This window comes from Equus quagga, chromosome 13 (assembly GCF_021613505.1).
Source record: "Equus quagga isolate Etosha38 chromosome 13, UCLA_HA_Equagga_1.0, whole genome shotgun sequence".
Classification (NCBI taxonomy): domain Eukaryota; kingdom Metazoa; phylum Chordata; class Mammalia; order Perissodactyla; family Equidae; genus Equus; species Equus quagga.
The window spans coordinates 59,758,621-59,784,569 of NC_060279.1; the positions used below are offsets into that span (position 1 = coordinate 59,758,621).

Sequence of the window (25,949 nt, forward strand, 5' to 3'; positions counted from 1 at the left end):
TTTTAAAACAAAGGTTTGGAAATGAATTTCTCTTTCTTTTATCAAAGTTTAAAACGCCACATTATGTTCAGAGGAGTTAAAATTACGGGAGGAAAAACAAGTAGCTTCAACTGTCAGAGTCATTATGAGAGCCTCGGAAGATCAAAGCAAGGAAAAATAGAATAACAGGGGTGGGCTGACACCTGTATGTGGCAAATTTATACTTTTGATTCCTTACTCTCCCAACCCCTAAATGCTCAGTATGGGGCATAAAATCTACATCTGGAACTTCAGAGTTCTGAGAATTTCATTCCTTCACGGATTTGTCCCTCAGAACCATCGAATTACTGATATACAAGATAAATGCATATTATATAACAAGTTATTGCAAAATCATAGACTGACCTAGAGCTTTACCATCCTTCTTTTTCAGAAGATGTGTGCGAAGAGAAGCCAGGAAGCTAACACCGACAATGTACAAAAGCTTTACACGATGTTACAGAATCTTGTCTGAAAAGAACATTTGCAAAGCATATCTGATTTTAAATAAACAATAAAAGCAGCAGACTACAACAGATCATAAATAGGGTTATTAAAAGATCACAATTATCATAAATTAGAAATATAAACGGGTCATTAGGAACACTCAAGTTTTTTCAATGTTAAGACTCAAACCCAGAATTAAAAAAGAATCTTTTTTTATTTCAAAGGTTGCTTCTTATATTGAAGCTCATATTAAAGCAACAGTACAATGTTCATAAAATATAAGTGTGATGCCGTAACATTTCTTACATGTCAGAATACTGATATTTGTATGTATACTAAAATAAGAACTTTAAAATTGTACAAATAGATACATTAAAAATGACATAGAAATAGGGCGCCCCTCACTGAAACAAGACAGTTATATCTGGCACGTATTAGTTTAAGATGAAAGTAGAAGCAAAAAGATTTACAAGAATCAGCGTAACAAGATTGATGTTCAAGAGACATAATTGTACATTGTATTGTACATACATTGTATGGGTTTAAGCTGGCTGAATATTATATATTTCAAGTTTAAAAATGCACTACATATAGAGTGTCCATAGTTTAAGGCGAAATTACAGCTCAGAACTGTCGTCCTTTCTAATTTTGTGGAAGCTTCTTTGACAAATTAAAAAAAAAAAGAAAGAAAGACTTAGATGTTCATAACACATAAACAATTTCCCTTCATTGTAAGTTCACCATGAGACTTCTCCTTCACTTAAACATTTTGTATGCCAAGTGGTTTTTCTCTAGAAGTTGATAAACAACCTCAATATTTGCCTTTTTTTGTGGGAAAAGGTACTTCACAGTATTTACCACTTTGATGTCCTTGCAGTTTTATTAAATGTATCCTCTCTGTAAAACTTTGCTTGTTTTAAATGAGCCTTTTCTTGATTTAAAAAAATACCTGTTTACATATCTTCTAGATTCTTCAGAACGCCAGACACAGTTCTTAAGGCCAAATTTGTATCGTTATTGTTAAGAGTCGTCATCAAAAGTGTCTTTGGAACCATACAAGTCTGCTAGTTTCTTAAAACGAGGTCCCCAGTTCTGTAGGTAGTCATAGTCCAAGTCTGAATCTGTGGTGGCAGACTCTAAGGAGCTCAGCGACCCGGCCACCGAGCCCCTGCCTTCGTAACCGTAGATTTGGATGGAGTCATAAGGAGGGGCAGTCGGGTCATTATCCGCCTCCTGTATTCTAGTGTTGATGAAGTCATCCACATCCACACTGTTGGGCGCTGGCCGGAGCCCGGGTCTAGGCATGTACTGATACTCGGGTTTTATGTCTTTGCGAGGGATAAATCCATTGATACCATCAGGATTCTGGAGGGTGGCGATATCAAAGGCTTCTGTGTCTTCTTCCCCGCCCCCTTCATCATCATAGGTAATGATGTTCTCACGGACGTCTTCTTCCTCAAAGACGATGAGTGGCTCTTTCTTTTGTCTTCTCAGGGTCACAAACAACACTACGATGACTGCAAGGAAAGAAGAAGAAAGTAAGCACAGGTGAAGGCCGGCATTCCCGGATTCTAGAAGGTATAGAGGGGAGTCTGCTGGGCATAGAGCATGGTGTGCACAGGCTTCAGACATGGAGCCCAGCTATGAAATGAGAGCTCCACCTAGAATCCCCAAAGTGTGCAAAATGGCCCCCCACCTGGCTCGTGCTCTGCAAAATGCTGCCAGGAAAATATTATATCCAAACAAACCGGCAAGCTGGAACTATTTTGAGCTCTTTACAAATGAATCCAACACTATTTGGAAGTCATCTTCCTAAGAATTAGAAACATTCTAAATATGTTCGTCTGCAGCCTCCTAAAAGTGGCTTATGCTCATTTCTTTGTGCAAAGGAAGACAGCTGCCTCTCCAAAGTTTGGGAATGAGGACAGTCAGAAACTCTGGGTCCTAACTTTCTATAGGAGGTGATGCTTAGCTCCTGCCCAGAGGTCTGGGGGCGGGGTCAACAAGAAATCTTATCATAAGCATGGCTAGATTCTCTTCAGACCACCAAGTAGAAGAGCAGAAGTTTATAAAGACCCCCGAGAGACAAATCTTCTCTAGCTTATTTGAATACAGGAAAATAGCATCAGCTGAAACTCCAGATGAAGCAACTCCATCTCTTCCCTGAGAGAGGGGCTTCCACTAAGCTCAGGGCATCTAAGATGAGTGAGCAGAGTTCCTTATAAGGAAAACTCAGATGCTGCTTAATTCTTTATCGATCCCCCCACCTCCCCACAAGATGTTTTTACAACGTTCCATTAGAACACTCTCCCACACACTTAGCAATACTGAAGAAAATGTTTGTGGCTGAATTTGGGAAGTGGACTTAGAGCCCCTCTGGGCCCACCATCACTCTGAGATGCAGGGATGAGGGCGTGTACTTGCCAGGCTGCACATGGCTCCCAGTGCTCACCAAGCAGAGTCCTTCCTCTGTGCCTTGTTTTTGACAACACTTCCCACCAGACCACTCCTTTTGCTTTCTTTGCTTGGCTGACTCTGTCTTATCTTTCATCGTGGAAACCTTTCCTGGAACCCCATCCTGACACTAAACAGGGCTATTGGCACCCACTCCATGCACCCACCTGGCCCTGTTCTTACCATCATCATAACACTTATCACCTGGTTTACACATCTGGCTCCTCTACTAGACTATGAATTTCAGAGCTCTTTCGTGTTCTGTTCCCTTTGCTTGGAATATCCATTCTAGACCCTTTCACCAGTTGGAAAACTCTTTCAGCATCTGACAAAGTATGTTACATCCTCCAGGAAGATGTCTCTGACCTTCCCAGGCAATGTCAGGCATTTGCTACTCTTGTACCCCCACCACTTTTGGTTCATGGCACAAACCATATGCCTCTGTAGTTTACCTGTTCATGCATATTTTCCTCGACAGACTATGAACTTCTCAAGTACAGAGATCTTCTATGATTCTTCTCTTTATCCCCCAGGGCTGAACATAGGGCCTGGTACCCAGATAACACTCAGTAACTATCTGTTGAACTAAGCTCACTGGCTTTTCCTCACGTAGCTGAGCCCTACTAATTCACTCAATGGAAAACAATACATTATGGAATAAGCATAAATTTGATGTCATACATACTTGGATTTGAATCCCGATTTCTGTTGAGACCAATGATCTAATCTTCCTGAGGCCCAGCAATGGTAGATGCTATTTGCATCAGCACACTCTTGTTGTTACAGAGTAAACCACAGATGGGATGAAAGTGCAGAAGAACTAACTCAGCTGGCAAGTGCAGGAAAAGCTTCCCAGGAGCCCCATAAGCTGAGGCCTGCACTCAGATATTATATATGATGATAGAAGAGGAGTCAAGACTCAGCTTTAGCCAGGCCAACTTTCGCCCAGTTCCTTGAGTCCTTCACACACTGTCTCTTGTGTCAGGATTATTCTTTCTCCTCTAACTCTTCTCCTTCCTCTTGCAAGGCAAATCATTGCTCAAACACTCGATGTCTGCCTACATTCTTCTGCAAAACCTTCTCTGATGTCCCCTCACAGTGCCCCCGACAGCTTCTGCTGTGTAGTCCTGTGATGCCCCACAATCTGCTCATCATAACCCTCCCTGACTTTGCTATCACTGCTTGGTCTGCTGCCTGCTCCCCACACTGTACCACACAATGCATGAGAGCAGGCACTGCCTCTTTCTTGTCTCAAATTGTATCCACAGGGTGTAGCAGAGTTCCCAGAAACCAGCCTGACCTCAAGAAATATATGTGTTTCGAGGATGGGTATCTGGTTGTAAGGCCCTCCCTGTAAGTGAGAGCCCTTACCCAGGAGAATGACGATGCAGGCAAGGATGGCGATCAGTGCCCCGGTGCTCAGGCCAGCATTCAAGATGTAGGCCTCAGCATTGCAGGAGAGCAGCGCCCCGTTCACGTCGCACCCACAGACTTTGATGGTGAGGGTGTTGGTGCTGCTCATGGGCGGGATTCCACCATCACTGATCACGATGGGCAGGAGGTACAAATCCTGCTTCTGCCGGCTGAACCCTCCACGCCGGGCGTACACCCCTGCGGTATTATCTGTTGGGACAGGGGAGACACAGTGCGATCTTAGGCTAGACCGTTTGAAACACAGTCTTCCCATTTTTGCATTCAGCTTGGCAGATTTGAGGGTGCTCTTCTCATCACCCAACTTAGCAACCAGAATCTTCCCCACTTGCTCTTTAATCTAGGCATCTATGGAAGCTGCTGTCATTTGGCATGACAAGATCACAGAATGATCTCTTTGCATTTTGGGATAAAACCCAGAAATTGGCTCTTTTTTATTTGGTAAATACTGAGGGGCCTCATTAGCAAGCTAAGCACCCCATTTTCTGGTTGAGCATTGCCCCTTCATCAGATACCCCAAGAGAGTGTGGGCTTCAACCACATACTCTGTTAGTATAGGATATAATTAAATATGTAAGTGAATATGAGAAAAAAACACAAAAAAGCTTCTTTTCATGTTTGTACTTTCTCTGGTTCATGAAAAGCCTTTGGCCAGTTTTTGTTTGTTTGCTTCTTTAAGAGATTTCCAATCTACCCTGAAACCTTGCCCAAACTATGAACCCACGCATGAGTCCTAAAGGAAAATATCGTCTTTAAAGAGAAAATATTTTATAAACCCAGCAGCAGGTTTACAGTTCCTTTGAAATTCAAGCCCCACTAGCCACTCAGTTAAACATGTCGCTCCTCCTGCTTAAAACGATTCCAAGTTTTCTGTCTTGCCCACACAACACAGTCCACCTCTACACAGCGGACCGCCAGATTTTTCCCTAATCTAGACTTGAGTTTGCCTTCCAGGCTCCCATCCCACCCCTTCCCACACATTCCAGTTCTGCCTGACAAGTAGAACTTACTTCTGTTCCCCAAGCACATCACGCTCTTCCGTTTGTTCTGGCTTTTTACCCACTGCTCTAATGCCCTAAAGGCTGCTCTTTTTATCATGACAGACGAACTTCTCCAGCCTCAAAATTGCATCCAAAAGCCAGCTCTTCAGGGGGCCCTTTCTAGACCTCTTCCACCATCTCCTTTGTGACCCATGACACTGTATATTCCTGTAGAAATTGGTATCCTGCTATTCTGTCATTATTTGCTGCCATAACCACTGACCTCTCCTAGACTGTCAACTTCTGGGGAATAGACAATTTTATCTGATTCATCTCAGTCTCTCCAGTGCTGGACACCCAGCAGACATTCAACAAATATTTGTTGAACGAATGCACAACTGTGTTCTGTAAAAGGTTTAACCAAAATTCCAGATATTGGCTTTCATGTATTTCTCAATCTTTTGTAATCTATGTCCCCAAATGCTTCCTCATCATGTTTTCTGCATATCTCTACCAGCCAAAAATATTTTTCCCAGGCTGTATGCTCTGGAGGAGAAGATTGGTATTATAAAACCGTAGAAGTTTTGAATACGCTCCATCAAATTACACCCCTACACACACACACACACACAGGCACACAGATCCTCAGTATGGCCTGCCTCCGTTGATGAGGTAAGAATTAGTAATCTATAGCAATATGAATGTTGTCACCAATATGATGGCCCAAGAGCTAGCAGGCTTTAAATGGATTGACAGTACCACGAATTAGCTCTTGTTGTAGGAAAAGATATCGTAAAATCTTAAAAATAAATTGATATGCTTTAGGTTAAAGCACATGCAATATATTCTCTGTGAGATCCATAGATGTCTATGTAAAAGGCAGACTCACTCTCATTTAGGGATGGGTAGCTATTCCAAGTACTGCAGAAGCTAAGATGTGTACATGCAATGGTTTTTGGGAGGCCTAATAATGACAGATTCTCTGCCCTTCGCTGCCAACATCTCAATCAAAACAAGGCAGAACAGCCAGCCTTCGTTTCTAAATTTTCTGAATTTTGTGTGATTGGCATATATTGCTCTTATCACTGGAGAAAAATTATCTATACTATGGAAAAATCATGAAATAATAAAAACAAACTGCTCAGATAAAATGTTAACTGAAAATTCAGTTTCTTGACTATTCCTTCCTATTCTAGGCTATACCATTGTTCTTAAGATGCTTAACAATTACAAATATTTGCATCTTTATCACAGATTATTTCAAAATATCTTACTTTTTCCGCCCCATATTTCTTTTGAGGTCAATAAGACTTTCATAAATTAAAAGTTACAATATCTACCTCATTTTAATGATTTGAAATGTCACTAACGCCATCGTGAATAAAAATGAAAATGAAAAATTTAAGAAGAAAAGAAAACTAATTAAATCGCTCGGTCAAATATACCTCTGTGATATGGATGACATCCCCAGTAGATCATTTAGTTAATTTATCTTTTGGGTCCCACCCTCTCACCCATGGTGTTGGGTTGAAGAGAATGTGAACGGTTTTGTTTTTTAAAACCTGTGGAAGCTGTAATTTAAAATCTCTTCTTCAATGTGCCATCCATGCAAGACTGTGCCTCTGCATCTCAGCAGGCTGACCTACATGTGAAGGTAATTGAAAATCAAACACGAACGGAAAACATGGATCTGAGCCGGGCGCCAGCATATGAATTCAAGATGTTTCATATTCTGAACAGCGGAGTCCTCTCAGACACGCTGAAACTACTATATAAAAGCTCATCAAAATCCCCAGCTGACTAAACCTTTTATAATCTCTGGCTGATGGATCAGTAGAATCTCGAGAAATTTTTTTTTAATCTCTTCTAGTCAAACGTATTTCACATATGGATTTGAAGATTAGTTCAACAGGTGGGAAAGAAATGGACTGAGGGGCTCTTCTTGGGCACACACTAATTTGCCATGTCTAGAGCCTCACTTGTTCATCTTTAAAGTGAAGAACATGGTTGATATCAAGCATGACTCACGGGGTGGTTATTGGAACCAAATAATGTAATAAAAGCCAGTGGTTGTCCTGTGTGCTGTGCTTCCAGAGGGCTCGGGAGACTTAACAGTTTCCTACCAGAAAACGTAGCCAGTATTGAGATGCTCCAGGGCTGGGGAACTGGTGACGGGTGAATGTGTGGAAGGGAAACCTGTCTAACCAGACTGGTGTGGCATTGAGGTGGTCTATGTTGCTTGGATGAATAAACTATTTCCTCTCTAGATCTAAGCAGCCCCACCACCAATGGGAGGGTGAGCTTTCTTTCGGGAGGGCTGTTTTAGAGGAGTCGGCGCTGTGCCCTGTGATGGTCTTTCTTGTGGTCTACTCTGATCACTGACCTTTCACTAATAAAAAGAGCCACTGTGGGCAGGAACTTCACGAAAGATGAATCTAGAAAAACAAACGGAAAAAGAAACATACTAACAACAATAACAAAACCCCTATTCTAGAAATCAATTTTGCATCCTGTTTGACTACAGATTCTCTTTCCTCTAAATTATTCTAACCGGCAGCCACTCCTCCATCTGTCTTTGAGAGGGTCCCCTCACTTGGACATATATATTACTGAGGTTTACAGGTGCCTCAAGAAAAAAAAAGAGGTTCCATAAGGACATATTTTCGGGGAAGTGTCAAATTGGTTCCACGGTTAATGAGATGAGGCAGAGAAAGACAAACGTTACATCAATTTTTAAATTTCCATCAAATGATTTCTCAGATCTTTCTCCTTTATAAAGCTTCCAAAGAGAAAATCTTTCAGTATTTGAGGTCAGATAGACCTGGGTTTGAATCTTAAATCCTCTCCATATTCATTGCCTGACTTTAGACATATTAGATAAATGTCTTGAGTTTTTTATTCGCATCCAGGAAACTAATAATTTTTAGGGTTAAATTTGATTCCATTCACAAAGGTACTTAGCACAGCGCCAGACTATTGGAGATGCACAGTAAGTACTAATTCTTTTCTGGAAGCTCTCCTTTTTGAGCAGTAGACTAACAAAGAAGAGAAACTTATTGGCAAAGGGCGGCAGGCAAATTCCTGGAAATGTCACAGCTTTGAATCCAAGTGCCTACACAGAAGCGCTCATCAGCCTGGGGTAAGAAAAGAGTTCACAATCTTCAGTCCCGGGCAACATATTTCCCATGATAAGAAAATGTGTTTCAAGCACCTTAGTTTTTCATCCTGACATCCAACTTTCTCAACTCTGGCCACAGACGTGAAGACAATTCCATTTTTTCTTTTCCTTCTTAGGCAAAAACTTGAAAATGGGGCCACTAATTATCAGTATATGTCATGCACAAATTGCAGTGTTTCTATTAATGGGAAATAAATTCAGGTTTCAAATTTTTATGTCTACAACCTGGCCGCCTAATCATATGCTGTTTTTACCTGTATACGTTGTCATTACACTAACAAAACGTACAGGTCCCTGATAACGATGGTCTCCATGGTACCAGTTTGGGGATGCAAGTAAGGGTTATGATGATGTTGTGGCCCAGTGGAGGGACACATACAAGTGACATCAGAAAGAAAAATTATGGTGGGGAAACAGCTTTCGACAGATAGACTGTACTGGGTGCCAACCTTGTATTAGCCAAAGAAAAAAAGGAAAATTGGGAGCAGAGCAAAATGGACAGTTTATGATCATAGCCCCTGCATGTTAGTAACTTGAAAAGAGGATGCCCTGCAGCAAAGCACCTGTACTCTCACCTGTTTCCCTAAAGCTCTTAACATGCTCTTCCTTGCCACTCCTTTTCCTCTGTCCTCTGCTCTGAAGCTTAAGATTCCCCACTGCTTGACCCGATCAGAGACACTTCAGCCTGTGAAGAAAGGCCCAGGGTACATCTGTCTGGGACCCTTCTTTTGAGACTGTTAAAGATATGGAGAATCTAGGCCAACGCTTGCTCTTATTTTATCTACTTCTGACCCAAATCTAGCTATTCTACCCTTTCTGCTGCCGCCTCGGAGACAAAGTAATCTATCTACTGCATAAAAGGCTTCCACGCACTTGAGGACGCTTAGTTATGCAGTCACTAGCAGAATAAGCATTATTTGATTACTTTCCTCTGGGCTCTTTCCACTATCCAGAGAAATGTGGCAATAGCTTTACCATGATAATAGAAAACTATATATATATAAGCACATATGTAAAATACATACACTGTATATAGTGTGTGTCCCAAAAGCCTTAGTGGAGTTTTAAGCTCTAAGAATTTCAGAAGTATAAATGCTACACAATTACAACAGACGTCATTGGAAAGTTTAGTTATTTAGATTTTTATGCTGAGATTTGTGATTTTTGAAAAATTAATTTTAATTTTTGATGCCACTGTTTGCCACCTTCAATCTAAGGGACTGAAATAATAGAAATTTCAAACAATATTTTTAAAGTTTGTAGCATTTATATTTCTGATATTACTAATGCTTAAAGGTGAACTTAACAGCTTGTCTCTGTATCTTTATTTTCTTGCCTTTCTGAATGCCACATGAACTATCTACCTGTAGTCATGGCACATATCGCATATTTCAGTTTCACAGTTTATGTGATTGTTCGAATGCCTAACCTCTCCACCAGACAGTCATCTCCTTGAGGGCAGGGACCTGTCTCCCTCATCTTTGTGCATTTAGCAGTGTTTGGTGTGTTAACAGAATAAATAGCTGAATGATGTTCCTTTCACTACATCTCAGCATCAATCTGGCTTTTCCACAGTCAGATTTTACCGATTCATTACCTTGCAGTCAATTTCCAGTTTCCCTCTTCCACCACTCCGCACTTTGAACCTAACCTGATCAATGCTGCTTGCACATATATTGTGGATTTTGTTCCTGCTAAATATCGTCATCTTTTTATCTCATTATTCTTTTTTATTATTTAGGCTGAGTCCGATTCAACTAAGTCACATTTATTGAGCTAGTAATATGTGTAAACCTTACTCTTTGTTGCTTCCGCATAGCTTATCCCAAAGAATTTTTGAAACTATGTACAGAAAGTATAATTACCTTTATTTTATAGGAAAGGAAATTGAGAAACAAAGAAGGAAGCAATTACTCACAATAATATGGAAAATACAAACAAAACTAAGATTCAAACCCCTCTAGGTTTCACGATATTTTTAATAACACACAGCAGACTCCAGAATCCTGATATTATTGTATGAAAATTACTTTGGTTCTTTTTTTACCAAATTTCCCTGACATGGTTATATAATTACATGGACACCATCAAAGCCTACAGGAAGATCCAGGTGGACTCAGATCCCAGATAAAAGAACTGCTCTTAGAAACCTAAGAATTATATGGCAGAGAGACTCACATTTAATACCTCCTTTCCCACAGCATTTTCAGAAACATACACACACCTTCATAAACAAACCAACACGCAAGAGGCAGAAAGAAATCTACTATTTTTCCAATATTTAAGAAGGAAGGAAATGCTACAATGAGGTAAATTCAATAAGAGACTAGTCTTAAAATACTAACAAAGTAAATTGCTTGACCCGAGACTCTGCTGGCTGTAAGGTCTTCCAACTGAATCAAGGAATTGCCCACTACTGGGGAGGGGGTAATCATGATCTTTTAATTAACGTCTTTGATACTGAGGGATTGGCAAAATATTGAATACAACAAATAACATCATAGGAATAATTACTTATGTGCATGAGTGTACAAGACATCTAAGTGTGCATTGTTTGTTGGCATTAATAGATTTTTCAGCACATCCCTTAGAATCAACTCTCCCTCCACCTTATTTTTTTGTAAAAAAGTTGTCTTGTTTTTTTTTTAGTGAGCTTGGCTCTGAGCTAACATCTGTTGCCAATCTTCCTTTTTTTTTTCTTTTCTCCCCAAAGCCCCAGTGCATAGCTGTATATCCTAGTTGTAAGTCCTTCTAGTTCCTCTGTGTGCTGCTACAGCATGGCTTGATGAGCGGTATGTAGGTCTGAGCCCAGGATCCAAGTCTGCGAGCCCTGGGCCGCCAAAGTGGAGCGTATGAACTTAACCACTATGCCACTGGGCCGGCCCCTCCCTCCACTTTCGTTTGAGGATAATTTTCTCCTTGATGATAGGGAAGGAGTAAGAAACATACTGCCTAAATATTTCTTGGTTTAAGACAAGGAAATCTACTAAGGAATTCAGCGGGGTATAAACATTTAGGGTCTTTTAGTGAGTTGAGAAACCCTAGGAGTTAGTTAAGTCAATGACCAGAGGGAACCTTGAAAAAATAATGTGTCTGACCTTCCAAGAACACCTATTTCCTTTTTGTGGAGTTGGAGAGGCGATGGGTTCCCAGATGTATTGTGTTCTGTGTTGGACAAACCGCACCAACGAATTTCAGGCAGAAAAGGAACATAATTATTTACACAGGCAAAATGGCAGGGCATTAAAAGACATCTGCCATTTTGATCTGCCAGCAGAGCATCCTCCATATTGAAGCAATTAAGGGGAAAAAAAGTTCCACAGAAATCTGTTTGGCTATCTTTAAATTATAAAAGCAAAAAACAAGAAACAAATTTGGATGCTATTTGGTGCTGCTCATAAAAAAAAAAAATGTCTTTAGTTTAGAACAAAGAAAAAAAAGGAAAGAAAGAAAGATGCTGGCCAATTGGTCTAATCAGGGAGAATCTGTCTTGGCTATTCCCTTTTAATCAGCCAAAAATGCTTCCTAAGCAATTTTTTTTTCAGTTCTGTTTTGTTTTTCTGTTTTTTTAGCAGTTCAAACTTAACTCTGAAGGTATCATGTATCAGAGCTTGTTTAGTCTGCAACTTGGCCCATCTTTGATAATATCATACTTGCAAAATGAAGACATTTGAAGGTCATCTCTTCCTGGATCCAAGCCCCAGATGTCCAATACAACTTTGTGGAATAATAAATAACCAATGGATGAAAGGATGGAAGAGGTGGGTAATTGACTCGTTCTTAATATTCTAACACCAAACGTGGGTTGTCTTTTTCAGCCTGAAGCTTCTATCATAACACAATCGTTTTTCCCCTAATAATAACTAAGAACAAATCCTTGAAATTTCTGAAGCACATTACATGTTTGCCGTCGACTTTTTCACTTATAATTCATGCATTTGGTCAACTCTCTTTTCTTAAGTGTTAGGATACTGCCCCACAGAACCTATATTCTAGTGGGAGACAGACAAGGAAATGAGCGCTTAGAATGCAGAGTGATAAGAGAAATAGGAAAGGTTAGTGCAGAGTTCCTGGAGCACAGAGGAGGAAGCATCCAAGACAGGCTGGGGATGTCCAGCAAAGCTTCACCTAAGCGACTTCATTTATGGTGAGACTTGAAAGAGGAAGAACAGACAGGTGGAGTACATTCCCAGCAAGTGTGGCATATTTACACAGCTAGAGGTGGTTTAAAGTTCTAGAGTTTAATGTTTACTGTAGCAAGAGAAAGGATATGATGGAGGGAAAATTTACAGGGGGTAGATTTTATAACTTCTTGCTCACTAAGCTATGAAGTTTCAGTAAAATTCATAGGAAATGAAGAGCCAGAGAAGAATTTTAAGAAGAAAGAGACAGCATCAGGTATGTTTATTAGCAAGGACTGAGTTAAGTGGGGGCAAGCCTGGAATCAGATAGGCCTGCTTGGAGGCTACCGTGACAGTCACAGCTCCTCTGTAGATAGGTCACTAATAGCCACTATCAAAATTAGCTGTCCTTCCTCACTACAGCCACCTTAGGAACTATGTCTGATTCATCGCTAAAGCCTTACTCCTAGGGCCCTTCCTGGCCCACAGTACATGAGAACAGCTCATTTTTCCATGATTATGAAAGATAAAAAGAGGAGATTAAGATGAGGAATGAGGAAATACCTAGTTTTTGATGAATGTCACTGACACTAAATATGGAAGAAACATCAAGGGCAGAGAAGGTCAAATGAAATAAGGAAGGTGCTTCATGACATCTAAAGGGCTTCTCTTCTAATCTGTTGACTTGCAAATCCTGAGTATTTTTGTTGTTGTTATAATAGGAACTTAATGCAAGCTCCTGAAACTGTCCTCTGTTGCTTAAATGACTACACAATGTTTTAATAATAAAGTGACCCCATGATGTGACAGGCTTTCATCTTTACTTGAGAAGAACCATTGGAAAGCATGTGGCCTTGGGGTTCTAGGAACCTGGGATGTGTTCCAGTTGTGTCCAGCTTTCGGTATTTCAGTGTCTTTATCTCTTAAAATAGCAGCTAAATCTGTGAATTAGGAATAACGTAATAATTGACAATTTCTTTTATAAAACAGTAATAGGATTATGTGTCAAATATTCAGGTGTTAAGATTGTTCTCCTTCCAGAGATAAAGTTAAGCATTTAATCTCTACCCCTTGCTTTTTCCTCTATATTTTATCAAATAGTCATTGTTTGGAACAAGAGGTTTGGGAATTAAAAATATGAGGTTGAATATTAGGATATTGCAACTTAATTAATTTGTCAAATCATTAGGTCAAAGGGTAAAATTATACTATCTTCTTGTTAGAATCCAAAAGTTGCCTGTGATAAATATTGAATACTCATTTTTTAAATAAAATAATAATGGGAAAGGAAATTTCCTTTTAAAACACACTCAAATGCACACACCCCACAATACGGATCTTAATTTTAATCTAACAACTAATGTTATGCTTAATGGTGAAATGCTAGAACTAATATCCTCATTATAGTAAAAATTAAGCCAAGAGTGGTCATTATTATTGTTATTATTTAGCACATATTCTAAAAGTGAAAATCTATGCAATAAGACAAAAAAAAAACCAAATATTAAAAAACGATGAAGCAAATTCTCATTATTTTTTATATAGTTGTCTCCTAGAAAATCCAGGAAAATTAGCTGAGAAGTTATATCATTTTAGAACAATGTCCAATAATAAATGAACTAGTTAAAATAGCTATTTATACTAAAAATAGTCACTTAGAAAATATAAGTTAAAAATCAACTTTACAACAGCATTCACAATATAAAGTAGCTAAGCCATAAATTTAATAAGAAATGTATGGAGTAAAAATGAAGAAAAGGATAAAACATTCCTGATGGTAAGAAAAAGAGAGCTCATTCAATGGAAAGTCAGACCATGCTTCTGGATGGGAAGAATATTTTAAAGTTTTAGTTCTTAAATTAATCCATAAATTTACTAATGGATTAAATAAACAATAAAATTCACAAAGGTACTTACATCAGGCACCTGAAAACTAATTCTAAATTCTTTCTAGAGGAACAAAGAAACCAAAATTTAGGAAAGAGTAATAAAATGATAATAATGTGCAGAAGGCATCTGTCAGATTTGAACATATGCATGTATGCAACCATTAAAGAAAAATATGATATTAGTACTAGAGTAAATAGAATGAGAAAAACTGAAAGTCCCCCAAAATCGTAGAGTATGCAATGCAGATGATATAAAGATGGTGTTACAAAGCAGTTGGAAATGACTGATTATTCTTAAATAATATTTAGGAAATGGCAACGCATGGGGGTTGTATATTTATTTCACATGGAGAAACAGTTGAAATGGGAAACATGATAGATAAGAAGGAAGAAAAGAGAGGTGAATATTGATACCAATTTTGGATAAAGAGAGCCTTCCTAAGGATAATAGTAAACAGAGAAAAACTGATACAAAAAGTGCAACATCTGTACTTAAGAACACAGCATCATCAGAACTGAAAGGAAGTTGATACACTGAGGAACTCTATACAATAGGTACAATAGGTTAAAGGTCAACAGCTTTAGCAGATGAAGAGGCTTTACAAATCAATTGCAAATGGATGAATATACAATTCAAAAAGTGGGTAAAGGACATGAACAGCCAATTTATAAAGCAAAAAAGATGAAATGGGGGCTGGCCCGGTGGCATAGTGGTTAAATTTGCACACTGTGCTTTGGCGGCCCAGGGTTCACTGGTTCAGATCCCAAGAGCAGACCTAGCACTGCTCATCAAGCCACGCTGTGGTGGCGCCTCACATATAAAATAGAGCAAGATTGGCACAGAGGTTATGTCAGGGACACTCTCCCTCATCAAAACAAATAAATAAAAGAAGAATAAATTAATACTTATTTTAAAAATCTTAGCTTTATTAGTAATGAAAGAAACTATTTTAAAATGTGATTATATTTCACTTATCAATTTGTCAATGATCTAAAAAGAATAAAAATATCTAGAGTCAGCTTGAACGTGAGGAAATAGGACCTCACCTATTTTACTGATGGTACTGCAAATATTTTTGGTGGTCAAAATATTTCTGATCGGCAGTTTGTCAATTAACTATCAAAAGCTTTTGAGCCAGTAATTCCACTCTAGGAATTTATCCTTAAACCTCAAATAGAGATTCGGCAAAGGTGTGTGAAAACAATGCACTTACACAACAATAGTCAACTGACGTCAGATAGCCTTGTAGTGGATGTTAGGATGATATTTAGAGGAAAATGTTGACATGAGCAGACTGATGCTGAAAAGTGTGCATCCCATATTACTAAGAGGGAAAAAAATGGCCATGTATTTTCTGATAGCCTTTTCTAAAGATCAAAATAGAGGCCAAGAAAAAGTCTGGAAGGGTCTAAAAACCAGCAGTGATTATTTCTGGATAGTATGTTATCAAGTTATTTTATTATCTTTAATTTAATTTCTGCTTGTTTGTATTTTCTAATTTTCCTACAGGGAATATATATTATTAATTATGCAGTAAAAGAAAATTATAAACTCTTTTGCAAATATATTTTACTACAATTATTATGGCTGTGATGAAAATTGAAATTGAAGCATGGTTTGTCCTTCTCTGTTCATAGTCTCCCTTGAATCCTAGATTGATGAATTGAACTGAATGTCAGATTTTTCCTCCTTTGAAGATTATTATTATTTGCTAGGAGGTAAACAAAGATTTTTTAAACAGAATTAACTAGAAAAGACATGAGCTTTGTAGTCATAACATAGTGTTGGATACATCAGACAGAACCCTCCAACTACTCAAACTCTTTGGTCTAATCTCACTTATTGGCAGCGTGACTTTGGGCAAGTCTCTGAAGCTTCTGATAGTCTCAAATTCCTTTCTCATCTAGAAAATGGAGATAAAAATATCCAATGTGTCTACCGCATGGGGCTGTTTAAGGAATCAAGTGAAACAATCGCCAGGAGAAAGTTTTATAAACCAATGAAGAGCTAGCCAGATGAGAGGAGCTAGTTCATTATTTTTTTCTTTGCACTTTCTTATCCATTACACATTTCTTATGTTTTTAGAGATGCCATAAGTCTGATATTTTCAAAGTAAATACATCTCAAAACCTGGACGGATCAGCTCTTCACCTGCCCCAACAGCACCCTTGTTGGTACTAATAGCCCAAGATGGGCTGTGTTCTACTTTCCTGCTGCCTGCTGAGTTGTCTTTGAAGCTCGGGCTGTAGATGGAGTAAGATAAAGTGAAATAAAATGCTTGTGTGTATTAAGATGGCTTCCGTTATATTTCTAAATATGCCAAATGCTTATGCCAAGTTTAGGCAAACACAATCCTGATTACCTACACGGCATAATGGAAGCAAACACTCAAAGAGGAAGAAATCTGAGGCTTTTACTCAGCATGATATAAACCATTATCTCATGTTTTCTATGGAAAACAGTCTCAGCCGAGAAATTTGGTAACTCAGTAGGCTATTAATAGGATGGAGAATGTGATTACTCCTTTTGGATTACTTCAATATGTAATTACTTTTAGGAGCTAGTAGAAAGAAACTCTATTAAATGATAATTATAGGACTGTTTTTGCTTTCAGGTTTTGTAATAGCTCTAAACATTGGAGTTTTCATTAGCTGTTTGCCATAGTTAATAAAGTCATTTTTCTTAAAAAGTAGCAATTCCCTGGAAAAGTGGTAGCTCCATGTAAGAATAGTCTTTTATAGGAAAGGACAGGGAAGATAGATTGTGTAGCAGGCTGGCTCATCCATGACAATACAATCTCCTTGAAAAATATAGATGGCATCCCCAAATATTGCAACAAAGTGAAATACTTATAACTCCCTAGAGAACAATATGTCTTAGTGTAATGTTTTCAGAGAGTTAACAGCAACTCAGTATTATCGCACACATAAAAAGAAAGAAGACAAGGCAAATGATGCAGGGGAAGTTTGCACAGTAAGAAAAGCCTAGAAACACCTGCTGTGTCAGGAGGTGTCCAGTGATAAACAGGGATGTTGCTGGGAATACATCTCAAATGTAAGTTGAGGATTATATGAACACACAGGTAGAGTTTGGCCACAAATATCTGAGAAAACATAATAAAAGAGGTGGCAGCATAAGAGGTATGTGAGAATACCAGAGTTTTCTGGACAACAGAGTCAATCACCCCACTATTGGTAAAACTAAACGTGTGCTGACGTTCTTTGTTATTCATGTCTTCTTCATCATAAAACTACCATAAGCCTATGCTAATGGAGCAATCTATCAACCCAGGATGGGATCAGAAATAATTTAGGAATTAAGAAATTTCCAAGAGTGGAGGCAGGGATTCTCATGAACTCAAAGATGCATGCATATCTTAGAAAGTATTATGAGAACACTGTTTATACCACTTTGTTCAATTCAGCTCAGGAAATGCTTATTAAATGCCCACTACATGCCAGAGTCTCCCTGCTTTGGAGAAATCTACCTTTACGAAAAGAAATTCCCATATTATGTACGTGTACCACTGGAGGTACATGTGCTCCTAATTGAGTACCACTCATCTGTCTTGGTGCAGAATTACCATTTAAGGGGCTTAAGGTGCTCACAGGTGCACATCAACCAAAGCCAACACGTAAAAGAAAAATCCTAGATTAAATATAAAATGAAAGACCTCCACATAACGTTTCTATTTCAAAATGATGGGAATCATTTACAAAGTGAATCATAGGTTGTTTTGTAGGGTTCCTTTAGAACACGTGTCTCCATATAACGTCCTTCACACCTAGGCTCTCAAGAACACGTCCACTGCAGAAGACAAAGCAACAGGAGAGAATGTCCGATAGCATCTAAGACATTGTACCCCACAGACTCATTTGATATGTGCTTGATTTATAAGGGCCATAATTAAACGCTCAAATCAGTTCAAGAAATAATAATAAAGTGTCAGATCATATCTTCCCAAATCCAACAAGCAATGGGAACACTACTCTGCTTTAACAATTAACCTACTAAGGTACGGTAGTTAAGGCTGTAACTTCTAGCCTCTGACTACCTGGGTTTAAAACCTAGATCCAACTCCCATGTGGCTGATTGACTTTGAATAAGTTACTGGATGGTTCTGTGCCTCATTTTCCTCACCCTCAAAATGGGAATGATAATAATATGTTTTCCTACAGTGTGTTGAGAGAATTAAATGGATAGAGTATGAGAAGGATCTTGGTATGGTGTCTGGAACATATAGCTACTGGTATTTATGATAGTGGTAACAGTGATGGGGAAAGAAATAATAATTATTAGATTAATTTAAGATCCTATAAGCCTGATCTCAGTTACTGGGAAAGCAATCAATCTATAACCTGGTACATAGCTGGCATGTGGCTAATGAAAACACATGTACTCAAGAGGACTATCTTTTATTCCTTTGTCGAATGATGACATTTGTCTTCCTGTTTCTACAGACCTGCATTGTCACAGGTTTCTAGGAACAGGTGCAGACCAAAATAGTATGTACAGGAGTCAAGAAACCTATTTTTTGATCCTGATTCTGCCACCAACTTTGTCAAGGGACTGCATTAGTTTGGGCCTATACAACAAAAACAACTACTTCCAATAATTTGTAAGTCTAGAACCTCCTTGACTGATGCAATAAGTAGCAATCACATGACATTTTGCCATGATTACAGTGGCCAAACAATGCTTTCTTCTTGTCCTTCAGGCAATAATTCCACACCCACCTTTGGGTATCAAGCTCTGTGCCCAACCACACTGCATTAAAACTGGGCTTGGATGGGAAGGCCAGCTGAAAGATTACATTGCCTTACAAAGTTGAACTAATCTCTTTTAATGCTTTACTTGATATCAATATTCATAAAGTCATGCTTCTCCTCAAGGGTTTGTCAACCTCTTAAAAAAAAAGATAAATGAAGTTGTTTGCATATTGACCCTGTAAGCTTCCCCACTTGGTTTTCCCACTGCTTCATGAATATCAAAGCCAACAAAAAAAAGTGAAATAAATTAGACTCACTTATTCATATGCACCACATGAGCCCATGTCTCAAAATAAAGGTGGCATTATTATTTCTTGTTTGTTCTTCAACAGAAAGGCATTATTAAGATTAGGGAAAATACTTGTGCTCTGCAGTATAAATGCCATTAATTTTCCATTTCTACTTCTCTGAATGCATAGGAACTTTGGTACGAACCTCTGTTGTCTCTCACTGTGAAATTTGGATTGTGAATGATTTCAGGGGGTAGACTGAAGATAAATCTTGGTCCGTTGGCCGTGTCATCCTTGTCATCTGCACTAATTGTAACAATTGGCTGAAAGAGAAAGGTGGCCCATAAATAATCATGCTGATATTGGCACATCATTTATTCAAAAATTCCTGGCTGGCAAAGCAGCTCAGTTTTAATTAGAGAGCATAGCTCCAGAGCTAAACTAGGGCCCTGAAGCCTTCTTAGGCAATGGGATGTATCTCCAGGTGATGTTCTCAAAACCAAACTCTGTTTCCAAATGCCTTGCTCATAGCCAGGGGAGGGGAAGCAGCATTACCTGGTTAGAAAGAGGCTTGGTCTGATCACTCTCACAGATGAAGCCTTCATAAGGGGCAGCAAATTTGGGAGCATTATCATTGACATCAAGGACCCTAATGGCCACTGGGACTTTGGCTTCCTGATGCACTTTGTCTGGAAGGAGAGAATTCAGAGAGTCAATGCAAGGGAGGAATCCACATTAGTCCAAGGTTGCTCTTAGGAAAGAGTAAGCTACAGCCACTCATTCGGGCAGTGCAGGGAAAGGCATCATTGGCACAAAAGCCATCTAAAACCTGAAGTATGCTAGGCCCAGTGTGAGGGAAGTGTCCTGGAATAAATGTCAGTATTAGACTAGTAAATTAAATCGCATCCTTTCTGGTAACTCTGATGCTGAGGTTTAATTCTAAATGCTTATAATGGAGCCTGGCCCTCCAGAGTGTGGTCCATAACAGTGGTTCCTAAAGTGGGGTCCCCAGAGCATCACAACTCTCAGGGAACTTGTTGGAAATGAAAATTCTCAGGCCTGACCCCAGACCTACTGAATCAGAGGCTCTGAGGGTAGGATCCAGAAATCTTTGTTATATCAAGCCTTCCATGATATTCCGATGCAAGCAACTTTGAGAACCATTGGTCTACAGGTAAACAAGAACCCACAAATCTCAGCTCTAAGGATTCTGCTGCTCTGGGTTTAAACAAAACTGAGCAACAGGCTAAAGTGGGGAATCCTTCAGTAACGGTTATGAGTTTCAAGCTGCTGAGGGTTATCAGCTCCCTTGCCAGTTCTGCCAGAGAAAATGAAAATATCTCTATTTGCTTATATGTCTTCCTAGAGAGATGACCAAAAATAAATTTTAAAGATTGAAAAATATGTTTAAGACTAAAAAATTCATTCTATCTCAGCTGTCTGTCATTTTCCAGAATATATAGTCTTAAGGAATAATCTTTGGTAAAGTAGAATCAAAACCCTTAGGAGAACACTTACGGATTTCTGCTGCAAAAACCGATATGTTGAGCCAGGCAGTTTCCTCTCTATCCAAAGGTTTCGTAGTTTTAATAAAACCATCGTCTGCATTAATAGTGAAAAACCTGTCGAGGTCAGTATGACGATCGATTGAATACCTAAGCAGAATGCAAATGAGGCAATTAAACCGAGACATTCCAAGCAGCTTAATATTTGAATATTTTCTCCACGCTATATTTAAAGCAACTTTTTCAATGAATTGCTTGAGCTAGGTTTTCTCTTTAATCAAATTTACTTTTCAAACTTCGTACATGAATCTTTTATAGAAATCATTTTGCCACACTGGAATTCTTTATTCAGTACAATGAATGAAAGAGCTATTTAGCATATTTGATTGAGAAGCGTAATAACATGTTGCATATTCTCCATATTTACTACAATCACCCACCACCTGAATATTTATGAAACTGCATTTGGGAAATGGGTTTGCCTTGCTCCCAAACTACTCAGAAAGTCACAAAAGCATCAAATCTTTGCCAGATTTTTGCATACAAAATATTAAATAGTTTTGAGTTTATCTAAATTTACCATCAAGGATCATTTATGGTTTTAAAAAATCAGTTTTCTCCTTATTTAAAGAAAACTCTGAGTATACTTTGAGTGAATTTATTTAGTTTATTTGTTTAGTTTTAGGGGTTCTCGGGTGGCTAGCTTCTGAATTCCAGGGGGAAATATGCAAAGCAAGCTTGGCCACACATTTGTAGAGCATTCTCCTCACACTTCACTGACTCCAGGCTCAGCCTCACAACATAGCCAGAGGTTTTAGCTACTCCTGTCCACCAGCACATTTGCTTGTTCCTAACAAAAGCTAAAATAATTTCCAGAATATTACCGGAGTATATTTATGGCAAAGTGGGAGGGAGGTGGGGTAAGAAGAATGACCTTTATTGAGATAAAAGGGAAAATAACTTGCCCTGGATACCCAGAGAGTTATAAGTATTGCTGTCCTGGCTTTAATGAGTCTGTTGAACTCCAAGGTCCTTTCCCGTTTCACTCCACCAGACCGACTCCAAAACGGAGAAGAGCAAAGATGATTATGTTAACTCGAGTAGCATGCTGGGCTTCATGACTGGGTAGTTTCCTGCTCTTCGAGGGCTTATCTGGGTTTTCCTAAAGTTTACAAAATACATATATCTGAAGGCATTGATTGAGGGTCATAAAAATCCAAGAATATTAGAGGTAGCAAAGACCATGGGTATCACAGGGTTTAAGCTTCTTAATTTGCAAATGATGGGATTTGAAATGGTGTATATCTAGTTTCTTGGGGAGCCAATATTAGAACCCCAACCTTCTAATTCTAGATCATGTTCTTTCCAGGAAAGAGGAGCTGCGCATCAAGTAGCACTTCACAGTATGCAAAACATGAGCTCAGCCATGATCCCATTGGGCTTCACAGTTCCCTGTGGGAAGGGAATGAGGAGTCCCCTCCCCAGGGAGGAAGCTGAGGATAAGCCATCAGACACCTCATTAACATAGGGAGAAGCTCAATAACCGAGCCTCAGCAAGTAGCCCTGTGTGAAAAGGAGGCAAAAATAATAGAAGACCTTTTCCCCTGCCACCAGGCAGTTTGCTATCTAGTTGACATGACAAGACACACTCAGGGGAAGAAGGATAATTAATAATTCAAAACATTATTTTATAGAAGTGAAGGGCATGGATTTTGGTTTTGTAATGTACGAGGTACAAGTTCATGCTCTACTATCTATAAGCTGAGTGATACTGGAAAAGCCATTTAAGTTCTTTAAATCTCAGTTTATTTATCTTTTAAACTTGAATATTAATTGTACCTAACTTTTAGGTTATCTGTGAGAATGACACAAAATAATAGATGTTTGAGATACATAACTTAGTGCCTCACATATGGTTAAGCTGTACAACAAATAATAACTGTTATGATTTCTGTTGTTTCTGGTGCTGTTACATGCTGTGGATGGATCACGGAAGCTCTCAAATGTCAATCTACAGAGTGTGCCCTTCATCCTACAGCCAGTGAAAAGTCATAGAAGCCCTTTGATCAGAGGAACAAATAAATGGAATCTGACTATCAGGGTGATTAATAAGGTGGAGGGGGGGCAAGATGGTCTGAGCAAGATAGAGTAGAGGAAAGGACAAAGGAAATTTAAGGATCTGATGTAGCTTTTAAGGAATAAGGTGATAAAGGAGTTAGGAAAGGGAGTGACAGACGGAATGGAAGACTAAGGGATGAAGAAAGCACCAGTAGGACTCCGTGGGTATTTGCAGATCTGTGAAAGGCTGGTGGAGTCCTGAAGAGTTTGCAGCTGAGTATCAGCAAGAGGGAGACATTGGGAGATACAAAAACAAAGTCCACTTAGCAGGAAGGAGAGGCTGCAATTCCACTAGGGATGTGCTGCCATGCTAACTGAGCAAAGATTCCACTCTATCGCAGGTTTCAGAGTCAGGGGTGGAGTCAGCCTTTTCCAAAGTATGTCTCAATAATTACGAGTTCAAAACTATGTTTTGAATGAATGACCAACCTAGTGAAGGAAAAAAATAAGTGGGTGAAAATGCACAGCAGTCAACAGAATAAGTACAGAAGTAGAAGCAGGGAGAAAGATCGGCCTAGAGGCTGAGAACCTGGAGCATCAAGTTAATTCAATCCTGGCATGGGTGGGAACACTCTAGGTGAGAGAAGAGAGAGAAAGGCCAAAGTTAAAAGGCTGAGCCCCAAGGAGCCCCCAGTGCCTGGACAGGGATCAATGACTACTGAAGACGCCAGGTATGGTGCTGTCTGAGGCATGAAGAGGTTACCGCCAATGAGGCTAAGAGGAGAGAATATTTCAGGAAGATAATGGTAAACAAAAGTGTATCTAATGCTATGGAGTCTGGGAAGAAAGATCTGCAATATTTCCACACAGCTAGGAGTTTGGGTGACACTATAAGGCCTCATCCACATGTACAAGGACATCAATTTCCTTAAAAGTGAAGATAAGCAATCAGGAAAGTAGGTAGTGTGGATCGGAGGCTCACTGAACAAAAAGGGACCTGAGAGGGTGAGGCCAGTTGGTCCAAGGGTGGTACATCTTTGGACAATTATAGACAAGGAAATTGCCTACACGCACAGGACAACTACCACTGAAAACATGACCCAAATAACCAACTGCAGACGTGGATCCTTGGAGACAATGAGGTTCAGAGGAAAGGAGCAGCTGTTTTTACATCACTACTTTTCTCAAAAGTTGCTAATGCACCTCAATATTCTACGCCAAAGCTAACTCATTTAAAATTCCCATCATGAAAGTTTTTGAGTAGTTGAAAGGTCTTACACCAATTCTCAGTCATTATGCGATGTATCTTCCTGCACAGAGAGAACACAGTACTCAAATATTCTTGGGAAATCTTTTCATTAGTGGTTGCTGGGCTAAAGTGAAAAGCTCAAAATGGACTCAAGGCAGATCTGGGCCAAAATCCAGTCTCCATTACTGGCTGGCCATGTGACTTTAAGGAATTCATGTCATCCCTTTGAGCTTCAGTACTTCCATTTTTTTGGATCCTGATGCAATCACAGCCTCAAAACATGTCTGAGTATTAATTTAAATAACTTAGTACAAGTTGCCTGAGGCCTTTGTTGATGCTCAATAAAGGATAATTCTCTTCCTTTCTCCCTAAAGGAAAAAAGTTCTAGGATTTAAAGGTAATGGTACAAAATTTACATTTGGGACTTTCTTCTGGCCTACCAGCATTTTCTTCGGTGTAAACAGGAAAACTCCATAATTCATGACAATTTTATTTCATACTCAGATCTGTTTACTTTTTTTCCCTGTCTTTATTGAGGAATGATTGACAAAGAAAAAATTGTCCATATTTAATGTGTACAACGTAGTCTTTTGATGTAAGTATAGTTTATGTAATGATTACCATGATCAAGCTAATTAACATATTCTTCACCTCACTAGTTACCAGTGTGTGTGTGTGTGTCTGTGTGTCTGTGTGTGTGTGGTGAGGGTATCTAAGATCTACTCTCTTAGTAAATTTCAAGTGTACAGTACATTATTATCAACTATAGTTACTATGCTGTACATTAGATCTCTAGAACTTATATATCTTATAGCTGAAAGTTGTACCCTATGACCAATATCTCCTCATTTTCCCCACCCACTAGCCCCTGGAAACCACCATTCTTTTCTGTTTCTCTAAGTCTGACATTTTTAGATTCCACATACAAGTGATATCATGCTATATTTGTCTTTTTGTGTCTAGCTTATGTCACTTAGCATAATGTTCTCCAAATTCATCCATATTATCACATATGGCGGGATTTTCTTCTTTTTTTAAGGCTGAATAATATTCCATTGTATGCATATACCACATTTTGCTTATCCATTCATCCACTGATGGACATTAAGTTGTTTCCACGTCTTGACTATTGTGAATAATGCTGCAATGAACACGGGCATGCAGATATCTTTTTGAGATATAGCTATTATGGAAAACAGTAGAGATTCCTCAAAATGCAAATGGTGACTTGATTTGTTCTGTGGGCTGTAGCTTATCAACCCTGAACTAGATAGACCCATCCCTGACCCTTTTTGAGCGTGTTGAGGACAACGCACAATGTACGGTGTCACTATGATGTAGTGCGGTGAGGTGGAAAGGGACCTGATCCATCAGTAGGGGGCCCTGGAAGAACTCCTAGAGGAGGTGACGCCTAAGTGAGGATGGGAAAAATGAGTACCATGCAGCAAGTTGGAAGAAAGAGAGAGAGAGCTCCAAGCAGGGGGAAGGACATGTGAAGAAGGTGAGGAATTTGGAGGGTGCAAGCTCTACTTCAGAGAATGGCAAGTAGCCCAGTCTCGCTGCGAGTTAGAGTCTGATGTGAAGGAGGAGTAAGGCAAAAAGCAGAAGAGATCAGTAGG

The 25,949-nt window shown here is 39.2% G+C and overlaps 1 protein-coding gene across 1 annotated transcript in view; it reads right to left on the minus strand.

The window, feature by feature from the left end:
- Positions 1 to 655: 655 nt before the first annotated feature.
- The window catches only part of CDH11 (cadherin 11), a 145,326-nt gene continuing 120,032 nt past the window's right edge, over positions 656 to 25,949 (minus strand). The window contains exons 9-13 of the mRNA XM_046683684.1: positions 21,037 to 21,173; positions 20,074 to 20,207; positions 19,724 to 19,841; positions 4,291 to 4,542; positions 656 to 1,982 (exon numbers count right to left, since the gene is read on the minus strand). Of these exons, the coding sequence (XP_046539640.1) occupies positions 1,486 to 1,982; positions 4,291 to 4,542; positions 19,724 to 19,841; positions 20,074 to 20,207; positions 21,037 to 21,173 (1,138 nt within the window). The 3' untranslated portion in view covers positions 656 to 1,485. The remainder of the gene's footprint in view (positions 1,983 to 4,290; positions 4,543 to 19,723; positions 19,842 to 20,073; positions 20,208 to 21,036; positions 21,174 to 25,949) is intronic.